Source organism: Pseudophryne corroboree, chromosome 6, assembly GCF_028390025.1.
Source record: "Pseudophryne corroboree isolate aPseCor3 chromosome 6, aPseCor3.hap2, whole genome shotgun sequence".
Lineage (NCBI taxonomy): Eukaryota > Metazoa > Chordata > Amphibia > Anura > Myobatrachidae > Pseudophryne > Pseudophryne corroboree.
Window position 1 is genome coordinate 483,836,108 of NC_086449.1, and position 23,520 is coordinate 483,859,627.

The following is a 23,520-nucleotide window of genomic DNA, read 5'->3' on the forward strand; positions in this document are numbered from 1 at the left end:
TATAGGGCGGTTTTCATTTAGCCTAATTGACTCATCCTGGGCTATCTATTAACCCCGATGCTGGCATTTTTCAGGTTTTTTGTTTTGGCTGCCTGACCAAATCACTGATAAGCAGGGGTTAAAGTGGGCCATAACGGGGCAGAACTGTGTTCGTCCGTTTTATTTGGAGTCCGTCAGCCCACCTCTTCCAGTTTCAGTTTCAATCTTGCTGCAGTAACTTAGACTGGCCCTGGCCTCCTCCCCATGCTATGGTGCCTGCGCTGGTGGAAGTCACTACAGTGCTGCTGTTGCTGCCACGCTGTGCCGCTCCCCCCATATCAAAGTAGGTGGCAAGGGAAATAAGTTCCACCACCTCTCCAGGACCACTTTAAGCCCTGCTGATAAGTAACCATTTTTTCCATGATCAACGCCGCAAAAACACACAGGTCCGTGGCTTTTTGCAGGCTTTATATGTTTTCGTGCAGAAAAGGGTGATTTTTTTTAAATGGAAAAAAAATAGGCTATAATTGGATAGCCCGTCTAATAGGATACCGTCTTAGTGGTAGATTTACACAAGCTTCTAAAACATCCAAGTGGAAATGTTTCTTATTGCAACCAGTTAGACTCTGTCTGTCATTTTCTAGACTGCAGATGAAATATGGTTGTTATGGGTGATATCAGTACTTTTCATATATTCAGAACTTTAGAAAATCTACCACTTACAGTAGGATTCGGAAAGGGAGCCTCATAGCTTCAATCTAAATCGCTGTGTAAAAACAAAGCTGTCCAGTATTTCTTCGGTACAGCACATATTTCCCTCCATGCAAAAACAGTAAATGCATATGTATATCTTGTATTGCCTGGTTTGTTCCAGGAAAAAATTACTCCTTATGCCCACCTCCCAAATTCGCTCCTTCCTTCTGAATCTGACCCTATTGTGTATACTAATTAGATAAATACTATAATAATAAAAATAACAATTTTATTGTATAGCTCTTTCTCCCTTAGAACTCAAGGCGCTTTACAAGCATCAAAAATAAAACACATTCACTTTGCAGACAAAAGTGATTGGGCTCCTCACCCCCGCGCAAGCACTCCTGCAGCAGAAACATGTTCTTGAAGGTATAAAATGGGTAGAGGAGTAATGATTAGATCATTTGTTAATGAACTGGCTTGCTGGAAGGAGCTAACAGAGTTTGAAAAGGGAACCATTGTAGGTTGCGTGATGCCATGTTTCAAGGGCGATGCTGGACTGGTATATAGAAAATTCAGTAACCCGCATGGACTGGACAGAACTTAACCCATTGAGAACCTCTGGGACGAACTGGAGCTACGGATGCGTTTTAGGCTGAATTGACCTTCAATGTCACAGTTGGTCACTGTACTTAAGGCAAAATGGCAAAACATACCGCCGGCTGTTGTCCAGGAAGGGTGTCTGCAGTAATCACTGCACGTGGTGGACCTACAAAGTACTGATGTCCATAAAATTTTGTTGCTTTATTTGCTGTCCGTTTCCAATCACTTTTGTCTACGTAGTGTAGTACAAATGATTTAACTAATACAGCAATAGACAAACCACGCAGAAACTAAAAAGAAAGAAAAGAAAACCTGGAGAGTCTAGTAAGCATACTGGCAAGGTGGTGCAGACATTGTGGGTAATACCTTCTATAGGTTATGTATTCCACCCATGAAAGGTACAGTACCATGTGAGGCAGCCATGTTGAGTTCACTATGTAGGATTACCCAGGGTGGAATAGGATTACGCCCAGAAGAGATGACACAAAATCGGTATTGCAGGATCTTAACGATAGGCGTAGGATCCCAGCAGTAAGTTACATGTATTTTTCATCCCGTCTAGGAGCATACCAGGTGAAGCAGCCATGTTGGGCGCACTACAAAGGTTACACTGTGGGAGGTTAGCCATACAGGGACCCAAGAGCCAGAGCAAGCAAAAATACAACAGGAAGAAATGAAAGTGTTTTTGTTAAAAAGAACAATGTTGCAAATTGCATACCGAACATTGGCACAAAGTAACATGCCAGACCATAGGATAAATGTCATAGAGTGCGAGTTGCCAGAGGTGCGGGACTTGCCCATATTTTTAAAGCAACAGTCATTTACATGGCAAAACCAACTAATGCAGATGAAATGGCCCAGGAGCAGAGTAGTGGCAGCAAGCTAGTGGCCCCTTAGCAACAGGGCAAAGTGTGGGCGGTAGGATGACGAACACAAACTGGTCCCTGCGCTCTCCTCCTATGGCTCCCAGCTCACCTGGAGGGGAAGGTCTGCACTTGAGGAAGTGGCTGTAGGTGTAGATGTCCATCGCCACGAATGCAAGCTCCTCTGTAGACTCCGGCAGCAGACAGGGGAGGTTGTGGTCTCCACGGGTGTTGCGGCCAGGGTGCACATCTTGGGAGGCGGTAGCAGGCAGAACCGGGATTCTCTGGGGAGCTCACGGTACTGTGGTCAGCTCAGTGGCCGGAGTCGCGGCAGCATGATTGAAAACAGATTCATGATAGAGTAATCTTTTCAATATTAATGTTTTTTCGTTTGGCACATGTTCTATAGACCTTTACATAGCTCAGTCTTAGATATTATTGTAAAACTGTCAGATTCAACAAAATATACTAATCTAAATGGAATGGGAATTATGGATGCTTTCTGGCAACTCCAATCAAGTGTAACAATGCCTTTTCATCCTTCTAGATCATAGCTGGGTTTTCAAGCATGAGTAGCCCAAACATTCCAAAATCATATCTCTTGGTGAAAAAAATAAAATAAAAATTCAAACAATAAAACAGTCTGTGTGTAAAATTGGTAATTTGTCTCGTTAGCTCCACTTTGAACTAGAGAATGTGAACTTGATTGAGAATTCTGAAGCACATCTAATTATGTAAAATGGAAGTTTTTTTATTTCAGCTGTATTGATTATATATAATTTTTCATAGGTCAGATAGTAAATTTGTCACCTCTAATTTATTTGTCTTATTGATTTTACACTGGACCACAAAATGTTTTTGTCTTAAGATAATACAGTATATAGATTAATGATGTACTTTCATCTACAGTATTACAACTGTACTTTAAACAAAGTAATAGCCTAATTTTGAACTCCATCTATACAGTAGTTAGTTGTGCAACCATACTATGGTAATACAGATGTGTCCGCATACATCTTGCCTCAATATGTCACACAGCGGGAGATGCCTGGCTTGAGTGATCTGACAGGCCCGTGCAACGTTATTAGCAGCATGCTTCTTATTTGCCGAAAATGTGTCTTATTCACATCACTATGTGAATAGGATGCACAAGCAGACTCTGCTGATTAAAATGATATGCTACATGCCTATATTCTGTGTACTACTGCAGCTGTATCTGCATATGAAAACCTGTAGCGTACCATTTCGTATGCAGCTACAGGAGCAGTCACACACAGAATATAGGCTTTGCGCATATCATTTTAATCAGCTTGTGTGTCCTATTAGCATCACTTTGCATTTTAATGGAAAAAGTCACACAAAAAGATGCTTGGCATCATCAAGTCTAGCCATGGCATGGCAAGGTGTGACTAAAAGGGCTATTTAACGTACAGTGAGGCTAGATGTGAGTGGGCACATCTGTAGTGAGCAGAAAGCACTATAAGTGCTGCTAATTTTGTGACTAACATAGTCTGACGTTGTTCTACAGTATAATTATTACCAGGGCTCACCTGATTGCTTATTAGGAATCAAATACTGATTCTAATGGGACCAAAAAATGTGGGAATGACTGATGCATTAAGTACTGATAAATATTTTGTTTCTGTAGGCAGTGCAAATAAAGGCCAAGCTAAATGGGGATATAAAAGGTTATATAGTGTGAGAAAGTACCAAATTGAAAAAAGTTTATGTATTGTGGCAACATTGCTTTACTTTTGTTTTTTGTGTATTGAGCTACAGATGTGTCCTTATACACCTAGCCTCAATACGCCATCAGGTGCGAGCAACACTAGTCGCAGTCGATTGCAAAAAACAGCTTCATGAGACTGCACTGATTAATTTGATATGCAACATTTTATATCTGTGTACACCTAGGTCTTAATTTGTATACGAAGCACAACGGAACTTGGCATGAAAGAAAAAAGCAGCGGCGCTGCATCATAGCACATTGTATACAGATTCAGACTCTGGGGCAGATGTACTAAGCCTTGGAGAGTAATAGAGTGAAGAGATAAACTAGCAACCAATCAGCTCCTGTCATTTTTCACACCCTGTAATATGGCAGTTAGGAACTGATTGGCTGGTATCTTATCTTTCTCCACTTTATCGCTCTCCAAGGCTTAGTACATCTGCCCCGTAGTCTCACACATATATACAAGTGTTGCATATCAAATTAATCACTGCAGTCTTGTGAAGCCGTTTTATCTATTTCCAACTTAGACTCATTTTGTGGGCGAAAAAGACATTCGGCACAAGTCGAGTTGCATGGAACCAGGCGTGCCGTGAAGGGCTTTATGTCGTGATTTCAGCAATAGTGTATGAGGATACATCTGTGTTATTCGTTTTAACTGTAATTTGTTAAATTATAACAAATAAATAATAAATAACTACTAAACCAACAATTCAATGTGCTTTACAGTAGTCATAAATCAAAATGATAAAGTTTCATTAACTTATTGCATATTTAGTTTGCATTAACAAAAAACAAAATAACCTGTTTAATATATAGTGTTTGTAATGTATAATGCAGTGGTTCCCAACCTTTTTTGAATCACGGCACCCTAGAGTACCAGATTTTTTTCACAACTCCCCTAGGCCAAAAGTTTCTTATTGAGAAGTTTAGAATTTTTATTTATATGTCATCCTTAGTTTTAGTTGTGTGGTGAGGGACAAGATTTACTTCTGTTTGTCCACATATTTTATATTTGGAAGCCACAAGCACTGATTTTAAGTTAACTGTGCCTTCTTACCCTTATTTTTTATTTATGTGGTTGTGTACAGTTTTGCTTCTGATAGTCTACATGTTTTATGATTGTCAACCACGAGCAGTAGTGTTGACTATCACTTTGACTATAAATAATTTTATTTGGTCCTGGTTCACCAACACGAGGCACCCCTGCAGGATCCTTGTGGCACACAGTTTAGGAACCACTGGTATACTTAGATGTATTTTATAATCTTATCTGATAGTCTACTGAAGTGTGTGAACTTGCAAGAATTGTCTTCTTGTTACTTTAATTTTATAGGGGATATGTTGGATCTACTAAAATGGCGAATGCACCCAGATAAAATTTCAGGAAGCTTGTCCAAGTTGAAGGAGATCGATGGTTCTGAGATTGTAAAGGTAAGCAGCAGCATGCTCCTCTGAGGCTTTCTCTGAGGCTGTTCTTATATGACATTAGAACATTTTTAAATCTACAACTATCTATTCCACAGTTTCTTCAGGACACTCTGGACACATTATTTGGCATTTTGAATGAAAGTTCTCAGAAATACAGCTCAAAGGTGTTTGATTGCTTGGTGAGTGTCTTGTTTTTCTTTTTCTTTACCTGATTAATTTAGCCAAAAATTGCTTAACGTGGCTAAAGAAACCACTGCTTCAACTCTTTGCTATTCAGTTTGAGAATCCGTGTAAACAGGGTCAATGGGAGTTTACGCAGATTTAAGTTTGCATCCCCTATTTATGAAAAACTAGGTAACAATATTTGAAGGTAAGTGTTGAGACTATGCAGAACCTCTGGAACAACTCTGTCCATAAATAATCACGTACTTGGAGGCATTTCACTTACATGATTTGGTCAATAAAGACGTTTCTTTTTGCGTGATTTTCTGTAAAAAGCTCAAAAATGGGTTTAATTATATAGGACATGTATTTTGGGGAGTAGTATAGATGGGAAATAAGTTTTTCAACTTGCAGATGGTCATTCACTTTGCTGGGGGCGCCCAGACTTTAGTTATGATACCAATTGAGGGCACAATGGCAGCAGCTTGCAAGTTAATGCTTTACAAGGACACCATACATGTCCCCTAGTCACCCACCCCTAATCTGCAACACCTACTCTCTACAGTATGTCAGAGGTTCTCCAATGCAGTCCTCAAGGCAACCTAATGGTCCCTGTTTTAAGTTTATCCGCGCTAGGCCACAGGTAACTTAATTAGTAACTCAGTCAGTTTAATTTAACCGTCTGTGCTGAGCCATGTATATACCTAAAACATGGACCTTTGGGGTGACTTGAGGGCTGCATTTTGGACACACCACACTCTGCTCTATGTTTTGGATAGGCAAGCCTATCTGAGATTAAACATGTTCTTAAATGCAACCAGCACAACATCTCCCTTTCTTGGCCAATACCCAGTAATTACAGAGATGGTTGTGGCACTATTCATCCTCTCAGCTGAGAGACACAGTTACAAGCCACAAGCCACAGCTCTCCATGTAATTGTACCGACAGTCGTAGAGCTCACTTGTCCATGTAGCTGTCAGCAGTTCGATAAATTTGGAAAGTGCAAAGAGCTGCAGGTTAGCTACTGCAGTTAACTGAATAATATTATAAAATGATAAATTTGTTTGTTATGTATTTGCAGATCCACATAATAAATTTATTACAAGACAGCAAATTTCAGCACTTTAAACCAGTAATGGACACTTACATTGAAGGACATTTTTCGGGTGCTCTTGCTTATAGGTAAAGATTGATCTTAAATTATTAGTTACTAACGGTTCCAATATTCATTTTTCATTTTTAGTATTTTTCATATTGCAAGGTTTCTCTGTGTACACACAACCTAACTTCAGATCATCTCTTGACTTTTCAGAGACCTCATAAAAGTGCTGAAATGGTATGTGGACCGAATAATTGAAGCAGAGCGACAAGAGCATATCCAGGAGGTATTAAAGGTAATGAAAGGAAAATTTAGATGTACTCTCATTTACATACAGGTTGAACTTTCCTTCACTGATTCATGCTGCTTCCCTTTGATGTAGTGGTAATTGGCAATCGCCCTATTTTTTGTGTTAATAATTGCAGTAGCTTAGATCATAAGCTTAGATTTGTCTCAAACACTGTTACATTGTGTGGTTTATTAATTTTTATTCGTGACTTGTTCATTTAGAATTGGGCAATGGGGGTAATTCCAAGTTGATCGCAGCAGGAATTTTGTTAGCTGTTGGGCAAAACCATGTGCACTGCAGGAAGGGCAGATATAACGTGCAGAGAGTGTTAGATTTGGGTGTGGTGTGTTCAATCTGCAATCTAAATTGCAGTGTAAAAATAAAGCAGCCAGTATTTACCCTGCACAGAAACAATATAACCCACCCAAATCTAACTCTCTCTGCAAATGTAATATCTGCACCCCCTGCAGTGCACATGGTTTTGCCCAACTGCTAAAAAATTTCCTGCTGCGATCAACTTGGAATTACCCCCAATGTTCAGATTACTAGTGTTGTAAATATAGAGGGATTGATGGGATTTATAGTAAAACACAATTCTGAATGAATTCTTTAAGCCTGGGTTTCCCAACCTCGGTACTCAAGACACTCTTAACAGTCCAGGTGTTAGCGATAACCAATGCTTGAACACAGATGGTTAAAACAAAATAACGGAAATATTCTGTTACCTGGTCTGATCACACCATTATCACCTCCAGTTTATTAGATACTCCTGTCACCAGACCGACCTGGCGCCTCAATGAAACCATCCTAAAGATCCATCACTTTCAAACAACGCTTATAGCAGCCTTGGAGGATTACTTCTCCTTTAGTGTTCAGGATTCTCTGTGCTTCTGCTTGGTGTGGGAAGCCAATGAATCTGTTCTCCTTGGCAATATTATTAGCTGTACTTCACATCGAAATAAAGAACAGAAACAGATATTGAGAACTCTTACTGAACAGGTTTATCATTTGGAGTCCCTCCACAAACACAACCTCACAGTTACTGTATACAAGTAGCTTTCATTAACAAAATCCGCCCTTAATGCAATCTTTTCTGAGAAAGTTGAGATTTCCCTTTGCTGGTTAAATTAACGTTTCTACAAGAAGAGCTTGCCCATCTATTGAAGGCTCATAAAGCTGCCCTTAAATCTTAAAAACCCTCCAAATCACAGAACCATGATGATCTTTCCTATTACAAAACCTTCCAGGTGTTTCTCATTTCTCATCTCATGGCCACGTTTAACCAGGTCCTTGATGGTAATTGTTTCCACCCATACAGCACTAGGGCCAAAATAACAGTCCTATCAAAACCTGGTAATGACCCTCAGTTGGTTTCCAACTACAGCCCTATATCATTACTGAACACTGATCTGAAGTTCTTCACCAATTTTCTTACGAACAGACTGAATCCCATTCTCCCTACCCTTATACACTCATTTCAAGTGGGTTTTGTGCCATCCTGGCATACATCTTTTAACACCAGGCATTCAGTAGGGCCTCTTCATGATTCACTTACTTCTCTAGTTTGGTTTTGATGGTAGATCTCTACAAGCCATTAAGGCCCTGTATCATAATCCCTCTACTTAAGTTTTGGTCACGTGCCTTCTCTCAGACTCCTTTAATGTCTCCAGTGGGAACAGGCAAGGATGTCCTCTCTCGCTCTTCATATTCGCCCTTGTTATTGAGCCACTTGCTTTTAGGATTTGGGTCTAATACTTACTTACATTTCTGGTATTGTTATTGGCAGTTCTCATTGTAAAACTCTCCCTCTTTGCCTACCACATTCTTCTCACTCTAACTAATCCTTAGAGCTCTCTCCCAAATCTCTTTCATGAACTGTCCCTCTATGGGCAGTTATCTGGCAGCAAGATAAATCTGTAGTTGTGCCGTTGCATATCTGAAAGACCACGAAAAATCTACTGCAACTGTGTTTTGCCCTTACATGGCAGAAGTAATTTCTTGATTATCTCAGATTACACTTAACTAAGACTTACGACCAATTATACTGTATAAAGCAAACTTTCCTCCTCTCTTCCGAGCTACTGACAAGGATTTCTGTCTCTAGCAAAAATATTTTATATCTTGGTTTAATCAGCGCAATAAAATTAATATTCTTCCCGAACTGCTATATCTTTTTTCAGGCACTACCCATAGCGGTGCCTGCCTGGGTGCTTATTTCCCTTCAATTCCTTTATTGCAAATTTATTTAGAATAATAGGAAACCTTGTATATTCAGAGAGATTCTGTGTCTATCAATGAGGGGTTGAGTTTATTGTTTCTTTCCAGGTATTGTCTTGTACCTGACTTATCCAACTGATTGCTTGGCACTCTTCAAGAGGAACTAAACGCTGGGTGGATTTAGAGAGTGAGCTTAGTAAGGTAGTCTAGATATCTCTTCTGCCCTTACTACAATTGAAACATAGACCTAAATCTGCCATCTGGTTCCTATGGTTGCATGCACACTCTCCGCCAGAGACATATTAGATACTAAATATGCCCCTTCTGCATACCCCTCTCCTCAGTCACCTATGTGGCAGCGTTTCTCTTCTCCTCTGGGTCAATCTTCTCACATGGCATCTATCTGGACTGCCGCCGGCATCACCCTGTTCTGGCATGTCTTCGGTAGATTTGCTCCGCATTCTTTCATGGATATACCAGACTCCTACTTCTGCCAATATTTTAAAATTCAACGCTTTGTCAGCTCCTCAGCCCTATCATCGACTCCCTCCGCAATCCCAGAGCAATGGATCGACCCCACAACCTCCCTTTATTTTATTTTATCCAGTTTCTTTTCACCTTTATATGTACTTATTCCAGTTCTACTACACCTGTTTTGACTGCTAGACAGTTTAATTTTCATTTCAAGCCCTCTACTACCGCCGTCTAATGCCTCTTTCAAGGCCTTCCGCTGCCTATTGCCTTTAATGAGACCATCCCAGCGGCGGTCCCATCATACCCCTTGGCCTTTTTTCTACTTTTTTCTTTCTGCCCAGCACTGGGTTGTATTTGTCTCTTGCGTACCTCCCCTGATTATTGCTCTGTTATCGAATGTTACTCCATGTGTTATTGTCAATGTTTGACTTGGTACATCTGTACTTTTACTGCTGTATTACTGAAACTTTGATAAAGCCCTAAGATTTTTTTTTTTAAAATGGGATGTTATTTTTCTCGCATGTTCTCAATTATGGCTATCCTTAAAACCTGGACTGTTACTGTGCTTAAGAACCATAGTTGGGAACCCCTACTACAGGCAGAGGTGTATTAAAAGCTGTCAGTGCACCACTGACTTGTAGCTTTACTACAGCTGAGCAAGCTTTAGTTTGCCTAAGACTGTGTTAATATACTGTAACTGGTAAACACTGTTGGACAGGGGTCGGATAACATTAAATAATTGGGAGTTATCTTGTTATATTATGTAATTATTTTCACTGCTTTTTTTTTTTTTTTTTTGTATGTTATAGGCCCAGGAATATATTTTTAAGTACATTGTTCAGTCCCGAAAGCTTTTTTCCTTTGCTACTGGAGGACAGAATGAGGAAGAATTCCGCTGCTCTGTTCAAGAACTCATGATGTCAGTCCGATTCTTCCTATGTAAAGACAGCAAAGGAACAAGTGCATTATCTCAGTCACAGGTTGCTTATTTTGCTATGATTCTGTTAAGCACTACCAATATAGTTGTCTGCCTATTATATATGTGGCACCTTCTATCACTATGTCACTATATTCAGGAGCAGATATCATGAAGTATTTTTCTCTTTGTTTTTCATACACAAGTGACTTCAGATGCTGAATCTGGTTTTGATACTGCTTTTTGAGAGAGCTTTGGAGAGTTGGGAGTTTAAACTTGGTGTGGGCTGCTGTACTTTCAACCATGTGCCAATCGCTAAGGTTTCAGTTCAGTAGGCAAAAACGTATTGATATATTTAATAAGTGGCGGCCACGGAATGTTAAAGGGCAAAAAAATTAAATGCAAAATACTGGTTCTGCATGCAGTTATATTACCCTTTTAAATTCCCTGGTCATAACTGCCAACAAGCGGAGGTATTGTTAAACTGCTGCTTAGTAAATATACCTTTTTAGTCTTTATTAATTCCATACATGTATCTATTTAGATGTATGTTAACGTGCATAGGTAAATTAGTGTAGCCAATGTAGAAAGGATGAATAATGTGTGTATTCTTTAAGAAATAGTTTTAACAAAAAGTGAATGGCAAGTCTAGGGGAACAGGTGTAGCACATATCTCTTCTATCACTATATAATTCCATTATTATTCCAAATGTTGCTGTGTTTCCCAAACTGTAATATTGACATTAACTGCAGTACATTATTCTGCCACCATATGGCACTTTGTGAAAATAACTATTATGCTTCATTGATGAATGAGTACTGTACTGTATGTAACAAATGAATACTGTGCTCGGTGAATCAAATTGCTATGTTCGTGATCCACCTTAAATTAATGAATCTGCAGCAAATGTGAGCTGAGTGGAGACTGTCAAAAAACCCATTCGCATATGAACTGCAGGGAACTACAAGTTATTCACACTTACTTCCTATCAGGCCACAATGCAAGTGATAATATATAAACAAAATTCCGCGCCATTGATCCCGGTACAAGACTACTGATAATAATGCTATAAAAGTAAAAAAAATTAGCACCCACACATTTTAGAATAGTGCTATTGGACAAAATATCTTCCAAAACCATTTTCACCACTTTTAATAGCTTAAAAAAAGAATAATTTCTTCTTTTTTAATTAATCACAGTCTCAGTGGAAAACAATTCTGCAGACCTCCAAATGAGTACACATTGTGTGTCATCATTCAGTATATGCTGCAGTTCTTGCTGCAATGATTTAACGATAGACCATGCTGGATATTGCAAGTAACATTTATTAATGGTTCAGTGATTGAGCTGGCGAAATAGTATTGCATGCTCGCTACTTAATGGTGGCATATCAGACAGCACTAAATGATACAAAAAAAAAAAAACCAGTATATTGGCTGCACTCACTTTAACTAAAATAGAATGTCTCTCTCTCTCAAGGCTCTTAGAATAGCAATTAATAAATATTGATCTACCACAAGCCTTATGTTGCTGCTATAGTATATTGACCTATTTAGGCGTTATATGCTAAGTTTATATAGTCGCCGTTGTGGGAGACATTAAGAACTATTTTATTCATGTTTATGACCTTTGAATACTTTTTTTATTACATTTTTTATAATATTTGTTAATAAATTGCTATTGAGAGACATTCTGTTTTTGTTTGTGGGCTCAGCCAATATACTGTACTGTTTTTTTTTACATTTTTGGTTGGAAGTGGGCAAAATTTCTAGTGTTTATGATAGCTTTTTTTTTTAAGAAGGGTACCTCTCCCCGCCCATTTTCTAAACAAATAAATGTGCCCTGACTTTAATTGAGCGCTCCACTGACGTCCAGTCAAATGCTTTCATTGGAGGTGGTGACGAGCCTTCATTGGAAGAGGTTTTAGCCATCCCACCTCCTGTACTCTGTGGTGAGTTGTCTGTCTATACCACTATTTGTGTTCCACCACTGCGGCCATTACTATATCAGCTTTGCAGCAGTCAGGCTGTCACGGTAAGCAGGAAGCGTTATACCCGCATGATAGCAGAATGTACTGACTATAAATAATTCATCAATAAAACCATCTTGAGATGTGGGGAGGGTGTTTAACACATAATAATAATAATAATAATTAGATGTATTTATATTATTATAATAATCATTTTATTTATTTATTTAGCGCTCTTTCTCCAGTAGGACTCAAGGCGCTTAACAGATAATGAACATAATATAGTACAGAAAAGCTTTTCATAAAATACAGAGACTAAGGGGTCTATTCAATCATGTCGGAACCTTTCCGACGGAGAGGATCCGACAATGCAGTATTCAAATGGGGGGCACTTACGACTGGTTTTGCCCGTTTTCGACAATCCCAATCCGACTTTTTTTTAAAGTCGGATTGACATTGTCGAAAACGTGACTAAAGCCTGTCGGATTTGGCCGCAAATCCGACAAAACACGTGGATCCACGGCTAATCCGCCGATACACGTGGAAAAACTGCAGCCCCATTGAATATGTCGAATACTGATTCAACCAAAAAATGTTGGAAACTACCGTCTTTTCGACTAGACAGCAATTCCGACATGTAAACAGGAAAGTAATGAGTCTGTTTTGAAGGATTCTAGAGTGGGGGACTCTCGAGCTTTAACAACTTTGTTAATTTCTTCTGTTTCCAAAAATTGCCATACATTTGAAAATTTGGTTAGGTAAACAAACCTCTTGCATTATGGCTTAATGCAGAAGACACAGTTTTGAAGAATGGACGTTGTTTTGTTTTTTTGTAGTATGTAGGTGTAAGTACAGTAAGCATGAGAGGTTTTAATCGTTAGATTTAATTCTATCTGCGTTTTTCTATTTCCATATCACTCCAGGCTGTATTTCTGAGTTCTTTCCCAGCTGTATACTCAGAGCTGCTGAAGTTGTTTGATGTTCGGGAAGTGGCAAACTTGGTGCATGACACTCTGGGCTGTCTGCCAACAATCATGCATGCGGAAGACTCCTTACAAGATATAAAACTTCAGTGTATTGCAAAGACCGTGGAAAGTGAGCTCTACAGCAATCCTGGTAAACACAGCAATGCAAACTCTCTCCCCCCTGTGTCGGTGGGTGGGTGGGTCTATTGTATGTGTGTGTGTGCAATGTTTGACTACCCTGATGGTGAGTCATCATCTGCTGAACCTTTTAACTAATTTATTCTGCTCCTTTTGAGGTTTGTTCAATAGAGAGATTAGTAATAAGGTGATTTAAAGTGAAAAAAAATCTTTCCAGAGAAGTTATACTTGAGGAAAACGTTCACCATACATATGTTTGACATCACCTATGTGGCCACAGCCTTAAAAACGAAGTTGGCATGAGCCAGATATTTTGCTTAGTTTTGTAGGTATGAGGCACTAGCCTCACCAATTAAGAGCACATATACCCATTTTCTTTACTGATGTTGCTCAATGTGGATTTTATTGCAACATTTTTGTAATAGTTTTTTGTAGAATTATATTTTTAAGCCAAGTCTTCCAGTGGAGCATTGGTGAACATTTACAAGCCAATTTACTAAGCAGTGCTTTTTAAAACCCAGTAGTTTTGCAGCAGTTTACGAGTGGAATTGCATCCCTCAGATTTACTAAGCTCAAACCACCACAAGACCACAGAGTATAGAAAAGAACACTGAATTACTATATTTGTTTTTTCAATTATAAGAATAGTAGCTTCAGATTTACTAAGTGGGATGTTTCGAACTGGACGCAATCCCGGCAACATACATGACTTGCTTCTGGTAGACAGAAGTTCTAAGACAGCACTGCACAACTCAATATTATATGTGTAGGCTATTATGTTGGAAAATGTGAAAATCATTTAGAATATATATATATATATATATATATATATATATATATATATAAAAGAGAAGTGTGGATCCTCAGCAATTTTATTACCATCCCAGGGCTTTCAACCCTAGATCCATAACCTCTTCCTTCCACCCCTATACTGTTCTGGCAGCACAATCGTATTTGGAAACATTGCTTTGCACCAAAGTTAGCAAAGACTCTAGCTTACAGAATGTGTGAATATATTGCAGGAAAGATGGCACCACCAGGAGCAGGTACTGTATAGGAAAGACCAGTGGGGGAGCTGAACATGGGTCCCCACAGCTATTACAAACTGCAGTGGATAAACATTTCTAGCTTTCTTCAAAAGGATCTTAACCTTCCAGTGGACTGTCTGTAGCTCCTCCATATTCACAGGCGCCGTTGTTTTTCCAATCTCTATCTAAATTTATCCAGGTCTTGCCTTATAAATACAATTTCTCTATCGTCCTAGTGGATGCTGGGGTTCCTGAAAGGACCATGGGGAATAGCGGCTCCGCAGGAGACAGGGCACAAAAGTAAAGCTTTCCGATCAGGTGGTGTGCACTGGCTCCTCCCCCTATGACCCTCCTCCAAGCCAGTTAGATTTTTGTGCCCGGCCGAGAAGGGTGCAATCTAGGTGGCTCTCCTAAAGAGCTGCTTAGAAAAGTTTAGCTTAGGTTTTTTATTTTACAGTGAGTTCTGCTGGCAACAGGATCACTGCAACGAGGGACTTAGGGGAGAAGAAGTGAACTCACCTGCGTGCAGGATGGATTGGCTTCTTGGCTACTGGACATCAGCTCCAGAGGGACGATCACAGGTACAGCCTGGATGGTCACCGGAGCCTTGCCGCCGGCCCCCTTGCAGATGCTGAAATAAGAAGAGGTCCAGAATCGGCGGCAGAAGACTCCTCAGTCTTCTAAAGGTAGCGCACAGCACTGCAGCTGTGCGCCATTTTCCTCTCAGCACACTTCACACGGCAGTCACTGAGGGTGCAGGGCGCTGGGAGGGGGGCGCCCTGGGAGGCAAATGAAAACCTATTTTGGCTAAAAATACCTCACATATAGCCTCCGGAGGCTATATGGAGATATTTAACCCCTGCCAGAATCCGTTAAGAGCGGGAGACGAGGCCGCCGAAAAAGGGACGGGGCCTATCTCCTCAGCACACAGCGCCATTTTCCCTCACAGAAAGGCTGGAGGGAAGGCTCCCAGGCTCTCCCCTGCACTGCACTACAGAAACAGGGTTAAAACAGAGAGGGGGGGCACTAATTTGGCGTTAGAAATATATAAAAAAGATGCTATAAGGGAAAACACTTATATAAGGTTGTCCCTATATAATTATAGCGTTTTTGGTGTGTGCTGGCAAACTCTCCCTCTGTCTCTCCAAAGGGCTAGTGGGTCCTGTCCTCTATCAGAGCATTCCCTGTGTGTGTGCTGTGTGTCGGTACGTGTGTGTCGACATGTAGGAGGACGATGTTGGTGAGGAGGCGGAGCAATTGCCTGTAATGGTGATGTCACTCTCTAGGGAGTCGACACCGGAATGGATGGCTTATTTAGGGAATTACGTGATAATGTCAACACGCTGCAAGGTCGGTTGACGACATGAGACGGCCGACAAACAATTAGTACCGGTCCAGACGTCTCAAAAACACCGTCAGGGGTTTTAAAACGCCCGTTTACTTTAGTCGGTCGACACAGACACAGACAGGGACACTGAATCCAGTGTCGACGGTGAATAAACAAACGTATTCCTTATTAGGGCCACACGTTAAAGGCAATGAAGGAGGTGTTACATATTCTGATACTACAAGTACCACAAAAGAGGGTATTATGTGGGATGTGAAAAAACTACCATAGTTTTTCCTGAATCAGATAAATTAAATAAAGTGTGTGATGATGCGTGGGTTCCCCCCGATAGAAAATTATGGGCGGTATACCCTTTCCCGCCAGAAGTTAGGGCGCGTTGGGAAACACCCCTTAGGGTGGATAAGGCGCTCACACGCTTATCAAAACAAGTGGCGGTACCGTCTATAGATAGGGCCGTCCTCAAGGACCAGCTGACAGGAGGCTGGAAAATATCATAAAAAGTATATACACACATACTGGTGTTATACTGCGACCAGCGATCGCCTCAGCCTGGATGTGCAGAGCTGGGGTGGCTTGGTCGGATTCCCTGACTAAAAATATTGATACCCTTGACAGGGACAGTATTTTATTGACTATAGAGCATTTAAAGGATGCATTTCTATATATGCGAGATGCACAGAGGGATATTTGCACTCTGGCATCAAGAGTAAATGCGATGTCCATAACTGCCAGAAGATGTTATGGACACGACAGTGGTCAGGTGATGCAGATTCCAAACGGCACAAAGGTGTATTGCCGTATAAAGGAAGAGGAGTTATTTGGGGTCGGTCCATCGGACCTGGTGGCCACGGCAACTGCTGGAAAATCCACCGTTTTTACCCTAAGTCACATCTCTGCAGAAAAAGACACCGTCTTTTCAGCCTCAGTCCTTTCGTCCCTATAAGATCATATCTGCCCAGGGATAGAGGAAAGGGAAGAAGACTGCAGCAGGCAGCCCATTCCCAGGAACAGAAGCGTTCCACCGCTTCTGACAAGTTCTCAGCATGGCGCTGAGACCGTACAGGACCCCTGGATCCTACAAGTAGTATCCCAGGGGTACAGATTGGAATGTCGAGACGTTTCCCCTTCGCAGGCTCCTGAAGTCTGCTTTACCAAGGTCTCCCTCCGACAAGGAGGCAGTATGGGAAAAAATTCACAAGCTGTATTCCCAGCAGGTGATAATTAAATTACCCCTCCTACTACAAGAAAAGGGGTATTATTCCACACTATATTGTGGTACTGAAGCCAGAAGGCTAGGTGAGACTTATTCTAAATCTAAAAAATTTTTGAACACTTACAAAGGTTCAAATCAAGATGGAGTCACTCAGAGCAGTGATAACGAACAGGAAGAAGGGGACTATATAGTGTCCCGGGACATCAGGGATGCTTACCTCTATGTCCCAAATTTGCCCTTCTCACTAAGGGTACCTCAGGTTCGTGGTGCAGAACTGTCACTATCAGTTTCAGACGCTGCCGTTTGGATTGTCCACGGCACCCCGGGTCTTTACTAAGGTAATGGCCGAAATGATGATTCTTCTTCGAAGAAAAGGCGTCTTAATTATCCCTTACTTGGACGATCTCCTGATAAGGGCATAGTCCAGGGAACAGTTGGAGGTAGGAGTAGCACTATCTCGGATACTGCTACAACAGCACGGGTGGATTCTAAATATTCCAAAATCGCAGCTGATCCCGACGACACGTCTGCTGTGCCTAGGGATGATTCTGGACACAGTCCAGAAAAAGGTGTTTCTCCCGAAAGAGAAAGCCAGGGAGTTATCCGAGCTAGTCAGGAACCTCCTAAAAACAGTGCATCATTGCACAAGGGTCCTGGTAGAAAATGGTGGCTTCCTACGAAGCAATTCCATTCGGCAGATTTCACGCAAGAACTTTTCAGTGGGATCTGCTGGACAAATGGTCCGGATCGCATCTTCAGATGCATCAGCGGATAACCCTATATCCAAGGACAAGGGTGTCTCTCCTGTGGTGGTTATAGAGTGCTCATCTTCTAGAGGGCCGCAGATTCGGCATTCAGGATTGGATGCTGGTGACCACGGAGCCCAGCCCGAGAGGCTGGGGAGCAGTCACACAAAGAAAAAAATTTCCAGGGAGTGTGATCAAGTCTGGAGACTTTTCTCCACATAAATATACTGGAGCTAAGGGTAAATTTATAATGCTCTAAGCTTAGCAAGACCTCTGCTTCAAGGTCAGCCGGTATTGATCCAGTGGGAAAAACATCACGGCAGTCGCCCACGTAAACAGACAGGGCGACACAAGAAGCAGGAGGGCAATGGCAAAAACTGCAAGGACTTTTCGCTGGGCGGAAAATCATGTGATAGCACTGTCAGCAGTGTTTCATCCCGGGAATGGAAACTGGGAAGCAGACTTCCTCAGCAGGCACGACCTCCACCCGGGAGAGTGGAAACTTCATCGGGAAGTTTTTTCCACATGATTGTAAACCGTTGGGAAATACCAAAGGTGGACATGATGGCGTCCCGTCTGAACAAAAAACGGGACAGGTATTGCGCCAGGTCAAGAGACCCTCAGGCAATAGCTGTGGACGTTCTGGTAACACCGTGGGTGTACCAGTCGGTGTATGTGTTCCCTCCTCTGCTTCTCATACCTAAGGTGCTGAGAATTATAAGACGTAGAGGAGTAAGAACTATACTCATGGCTCCGGATTGGCCAAGAAGGACTTGGTACCCGGAACTTCAAGAGATGTTTACAGAGGTCTTATGGCCTCTGCCGCTAAGAAGGGACTTGCTTCAGCAAGTACCATGTCTGTTCCAAGACTTACCGCAGCTGCGTTTGTTGGCATGGCGGTGGAATGCCGGATCCTAAGGGAAAAAGGCATTCCGGAAGAGGTCATTCCTACCCTGGTCAAAGCCAGAAAGGAGGTGACCGCACAACATTATCACCACATGTGGCGAAAATATGTTGCGTGGTGTGAGGCCAGGAAGGCCCCACAAAGAAATTTCAACTCGGTCGATTCCTGCATTTCCTGCAAACAGGAGTGTCTATGGGCCTCAAATTGGGGTCCATTAAGGTTCAAATTTCGGCCCTGTCAATTTTCTTCCAGAAAGAATTGGCTTCAGTTCCTGAAGTCCAGAACTTTGTCAAGGGAGTATTGCATATACAACCCTCTTTTGTGCCTCCAGTGGCACTGTGGGATCTCAACGTAGTTCTGGGATTCTTCAAATCACATTGGTTTAAAACCAGTCAAATCTGTGGATTTGAAGCATCTCACATGAAAAGTGACCATGTTCTTGGCCCTGGCCTGGACCAGGCGAGTGTCAAATTGGTGGTTTTTTTCTCAAAAAAGCCCATATTTGTTTGTCCATTCGGACAGGGCAGAGCTGCGGACTCGTCCCCAGTTCTCTCCCTAAGGTGGTGTCAGTGTTTCACCTGAACCAGCTTATTGTGGTGCCTTGCACCTACTAGGGACTTGGAGGACTCCAAGTTGCTAGATGTTGTCAGGGCCCTGAAAATATAGGTTCCAGGACGGCTGGAGTCAGGAAAACTGACTTGCTGTTATCCTGTATGCACCCAACAAACTGGGTGCTCTTGCTTTTAAGCAGACTATTGCTAGTTGGATGTGTAATACAATTCAGCTTGCACATTCTGTGGCAGGCCTGCCACAGCCAAAATATGTAAATGCCCATTCCACAAGGAAGGTGGGCTCATCTTGGGCGGCTGCCCGAGGGGTCTCGGCTTTACAACTTTGCCGAGCGGTTATTTAGTCAGGGGCAAACACGTTTGTAAAATCCTACAAATTTGATACCCTGGCTAAGGAGGACCTGGAGTTCTCTCATTCGGTGCTGCAGAGTCATCCGCACTCTCCCGCCCGTTTGGGAGCTTTGGTATAATCCCCATGGTCCTTTCAGGAACCCCAGCATCCACTAGGACGATAGAGAAAATAAGAATTTACTTACCGATAATTCTATTTCTCGGAGTCCGTAGTGGATGCTGGGCGCCCATCCCAAGTGCGGATTATCTGCAATACTTGTACATAGTTACAAAAATCGGGTTATTATTGTTGTGAGCCATCTTTTCAGAGGCTCCGCTGTTATCATACTGTTAACTGGGTTTAGATCACAAGTTGTACGGTGTGATTGGTGTGGCTGGTATGAGTCTTACCCGGGATTCAAAATTCCTCCCTTATTGTGTACGCTCGTCCGGGCACAGTACCTAACTGGCTTGGAGGAGGGTCATAGGGGGAGGAGCCAGTGCACACCACCTGATCGGAAAGCTTTACTTTTGTGCCCTGTCTCCTGCGGAGCCGCTATTCCCCATGGTCCTTTCAGGAACCCCAGCATCCACTACGGACTCCGAGAAATAGAATTATCGGTAAGTAAATTCTTATTTTTCACTTGCATATTGCCAGTGTCATTGTCAAAGTTGCATGCCTCACAAGCAGCCATATCCTCATAATAGCTGCTACTTTTGGTTTTCTTTATGAGCTTGATTTGCCTCTATAGCCATCAGCCATAATTTTAATCTTAATATAGTGTAGGATGCACCACGTGCTGGCAAAACATCTCTGGCATGGACTTCACAGGACCTCTCAATGTATCCTGTGGTATCTGGCACCAAGACATTAGAAGCATATGCTTTAAGTACTGTAAATTACGTGGTGGTGCCTCCATGGCTCAGACTTGTGTTTCCAGCACGTACCACAGATCCTCAATCAGATTGATATCTGGGGAATTTGGAGTCTAAAGGTGGGTACACACTATTAGATATATCTGCAGATCAATTGATCTGCAGATATATCTATGTACGGATCGGGCAGTGTGCTGTGCATACACACTGCCCGATCCGTCGGGGGACTGACGTCATGAACTGGGCGGGCGCTCGCGCCCGCCCAGTTCACCTGTCAATCACCGCCGGCCGCAGCAGCATGTGTACGGGCGGTCGGACGACCGCCCCGTACACCCACAGCGACGGGCCAATATATCGTTAGATATATTGGCTGTCGGCTGTGCTGCGCGGCCGACGCGATACGTCTGTGAACGACGGAGTTCACAGACGTATTGCCCGTACACACTGGCCGACGGTCCCGCGATGTATCGGCCGTTCAAGAGAACGGCCGATACATCGACCAGTGTGTACGGGCCTTAAGTTAACATCTTGAACTCTTTGTTATGTTCCTGAAACCATTCCTAAACAATGTTTGCAGTGTGGCAGGACGCATTATCCTGCTTAAAGAGGCCTCTGCCATACTGTTGCCATGAAGGAGTGTACTTTGTCTGCAACAATGCTTAGGTAGGTGGTACATGTCAAAGTAAAATCCACATGAATGCTGAGACCCAGAGTTTTCCAGCAGAAAATTGGGCATGATTCAGAGTTGTATGCTAATCCTTTCACAACTGTACACAGAAACTGTGTGAAAAAGTGCAAATGTCGCAGTTGATGGGATTTTTATTATGATGCCCACCTACGACTTTGCAAATCCAAGCAGCTGCGTACATCTGTTACAGATCAGTCAATTTAAAAATTCCAAGTAGCCCTATGTTCGCACAGCATGGTACCAGGAAGTAAGATGCCGGAGCCATTGTAACAGCCTCAAATGCCCCCAAACTGTTCGTGACGCACTTGAATTTTTGACACTACACCCCATCACCTCCCTAAACGGTCCTAGACTGTCAATCATTGTCCAAATAAATCCTCTATGCGATGGTCATTGCAAGGCCATTACGGTATATGCGCAGTGCTACTTTGAATCCCACCACTGCATGCTAAATTGACATTGCGCACAACTCTGAATCGGGCACATTGCCCAGAGCATCACACTGCCTGTGTCAGCTTGCCTTATTCCCATAATGCATCCTAGTGTCATCTCTGCCCCAGGTAAATGATGCACATGCACCCGACTGTCCAAATGTGAAAACGTGATTCATCAGACCAGGCCTCCTCCTTCATTTGCTCCATGGTCCAGTTCTGATGCTCACTTGCCCATTGTAGATGCTTTTGGCAGTGAGCAGGGGTCAGCATGGGCACTCTCATCAATCTGCAATTTGTGCTACAGTAGCTCTTTTGTAGGTGCAGACTAGATGGGCTAGCCTTCACTCCTCACGTGCATCAATGAGCATTGGCGCCCATGGCCCAGGAGCCGTTTCACCGGTTGTCTTTCCTTGGACCACTTTTGACAGGTGATAACCACTGCATACCAAGAACACCTCCAAAAGATCTGCCATTTAGGAGATGCTCTGACCCTGTTATCTAACCATCTTGTCATAGTCGCTCGGAACCTTACTCTTGCCCTTTTTTCCTGCTTCCAGTTTGTCATCATCAAGCAAGGACATTTAATTTGCTGCCTAATAGATCCCTTCCCTTGACAGGTGCAATTGTATTGAGACAACAAATGTTATTCACTTCACCTGTCAGTGGTTTTAATCTAAGGCCGATGGGTGTATAGCCACTGTTTTTATAACCTAAATTGGGATCTCTGTGTTAAATATTGCTACTGCAGCAATATGAATGGGAAGAAGGCTAGAGACCGCCCAGGTTGCCACTCAAGTTTTGCAGTGGTGATTTACTGACATAATCTATACCTAAGGCTGGAGTATTTATCTAGAAGGAGATTTATCATATGTTCAGTACAAACTGCAATTATTACAATTAGATAACATAGTAACATAGTTGGTGAGGTTGAAAAAAGACCAGCAGTCCATCGAGTTCAACCTGAATTATCTTATATTCTTAAACACATTGACTGAGTCCGCCATTATAACCTTCTCTGGCAGTGAATTCCATATTGGTATTGCCCTTACAGTGAAGAATCCCTCTCCTTAAGCCTTAGCGGGTGTCTACGCGTTTTGTGTAGAGGTCGCTGCATAAACAAATCACCTGATATCTCCCCATATTGCCCCTTTATATATTTGTAAATATTAATCATATCTCCTCTTAGTCATCTAATTTCTAGTGTAAACATATCTAGCAAAAAACCTCTCCTCGTACTCCAGTGTCTCCAACCCCTTAATCAATTTGGTTTCTCGCCTCTGAACCTTTTCAAGTTCTGATATGTCTCTTTTATAGTGTGGTGCCCAGTGATGTACACAATATTCAAGATGCGTCCGTACCAATGATTTGTACAGTGGCAGGATTACATTCTCATCCCTTGTCTCAATTCCCCTTTTAATGCACGCTAACACCTTATTTTCCTTTGTTGCTGCACTTTGACATTGTACACTGCTGCTAAATCGACTATCAATGAGCACCCACGTCCTTTTCTAATACCGTTTCCCCTATAATTTCCCCATCTAATTGATAGGTTGCATGTTTATTCTTAGTCCCAAAGTGCATAACTTTACATTTTTCCACATTAAACCTCAAGCTCCATTTTGTTGCTCAAAATTCAAGTATACTTAAATCGCTCCACAGAGACTGCACATCCACATCTGACTTGATTACCCTACATATTTTAGTTTCGTCTGCAAAAATTGACAATGTGCTTTCTAGTCCTTCTCCTAGATCATTTATGAATATGTTAAACAATAGTGGCCCCAGCACAGAACCACTGATTACTTTAGCCAAGGTGGAAAACATCCCATTAACCACAGCTCACTGTTCCCTGTTA

General features: G+C 42.1%; 1 protein-coding gene across 3 annotated transcripts in view; it reads left to right on the plus strand.

The window, feature by feature from the left end:
* Positions 1 to 23,520, plus strand: part of DOCK4 (dedicator of cytokinesis 4) — an 803,151-nt gene that overhangs the window by 522,129 nt on the left and 257,502 nt on the right. For all 3 annotated transcript variants that reach the window (XM_063927278.1, XM_063927279.1, XM_063927280.1), the window contains 6 exons: positions 5,204 to 5,301; positions 5,394 to 5,477; positions 6,543 to 6,643; positions 6,774 to 6,855; positions 10,350 to 10,520; positions 13,350 to 13,542. In XM_063927278.1, coding sequence (XP_063783348.1) covers positions 5,204 to 5,301; positions 5,394 to 5,477; positions 6,543 to 6,643; positions 6,774 to 6,855; positions 10,350 to 10,520; positions 13,350 to 13,542 — 729 coding nt within the window. The remainder of the gene's footprint in view (positions 1 to 5,203; positions 5,302 to 5,393; positions 5,478 to 6,542; positions 6,644 to 6,773; positions 6,856 to 10,349; positions 10,521 to 13,349; positions 13,543 to 23,520) is intronic.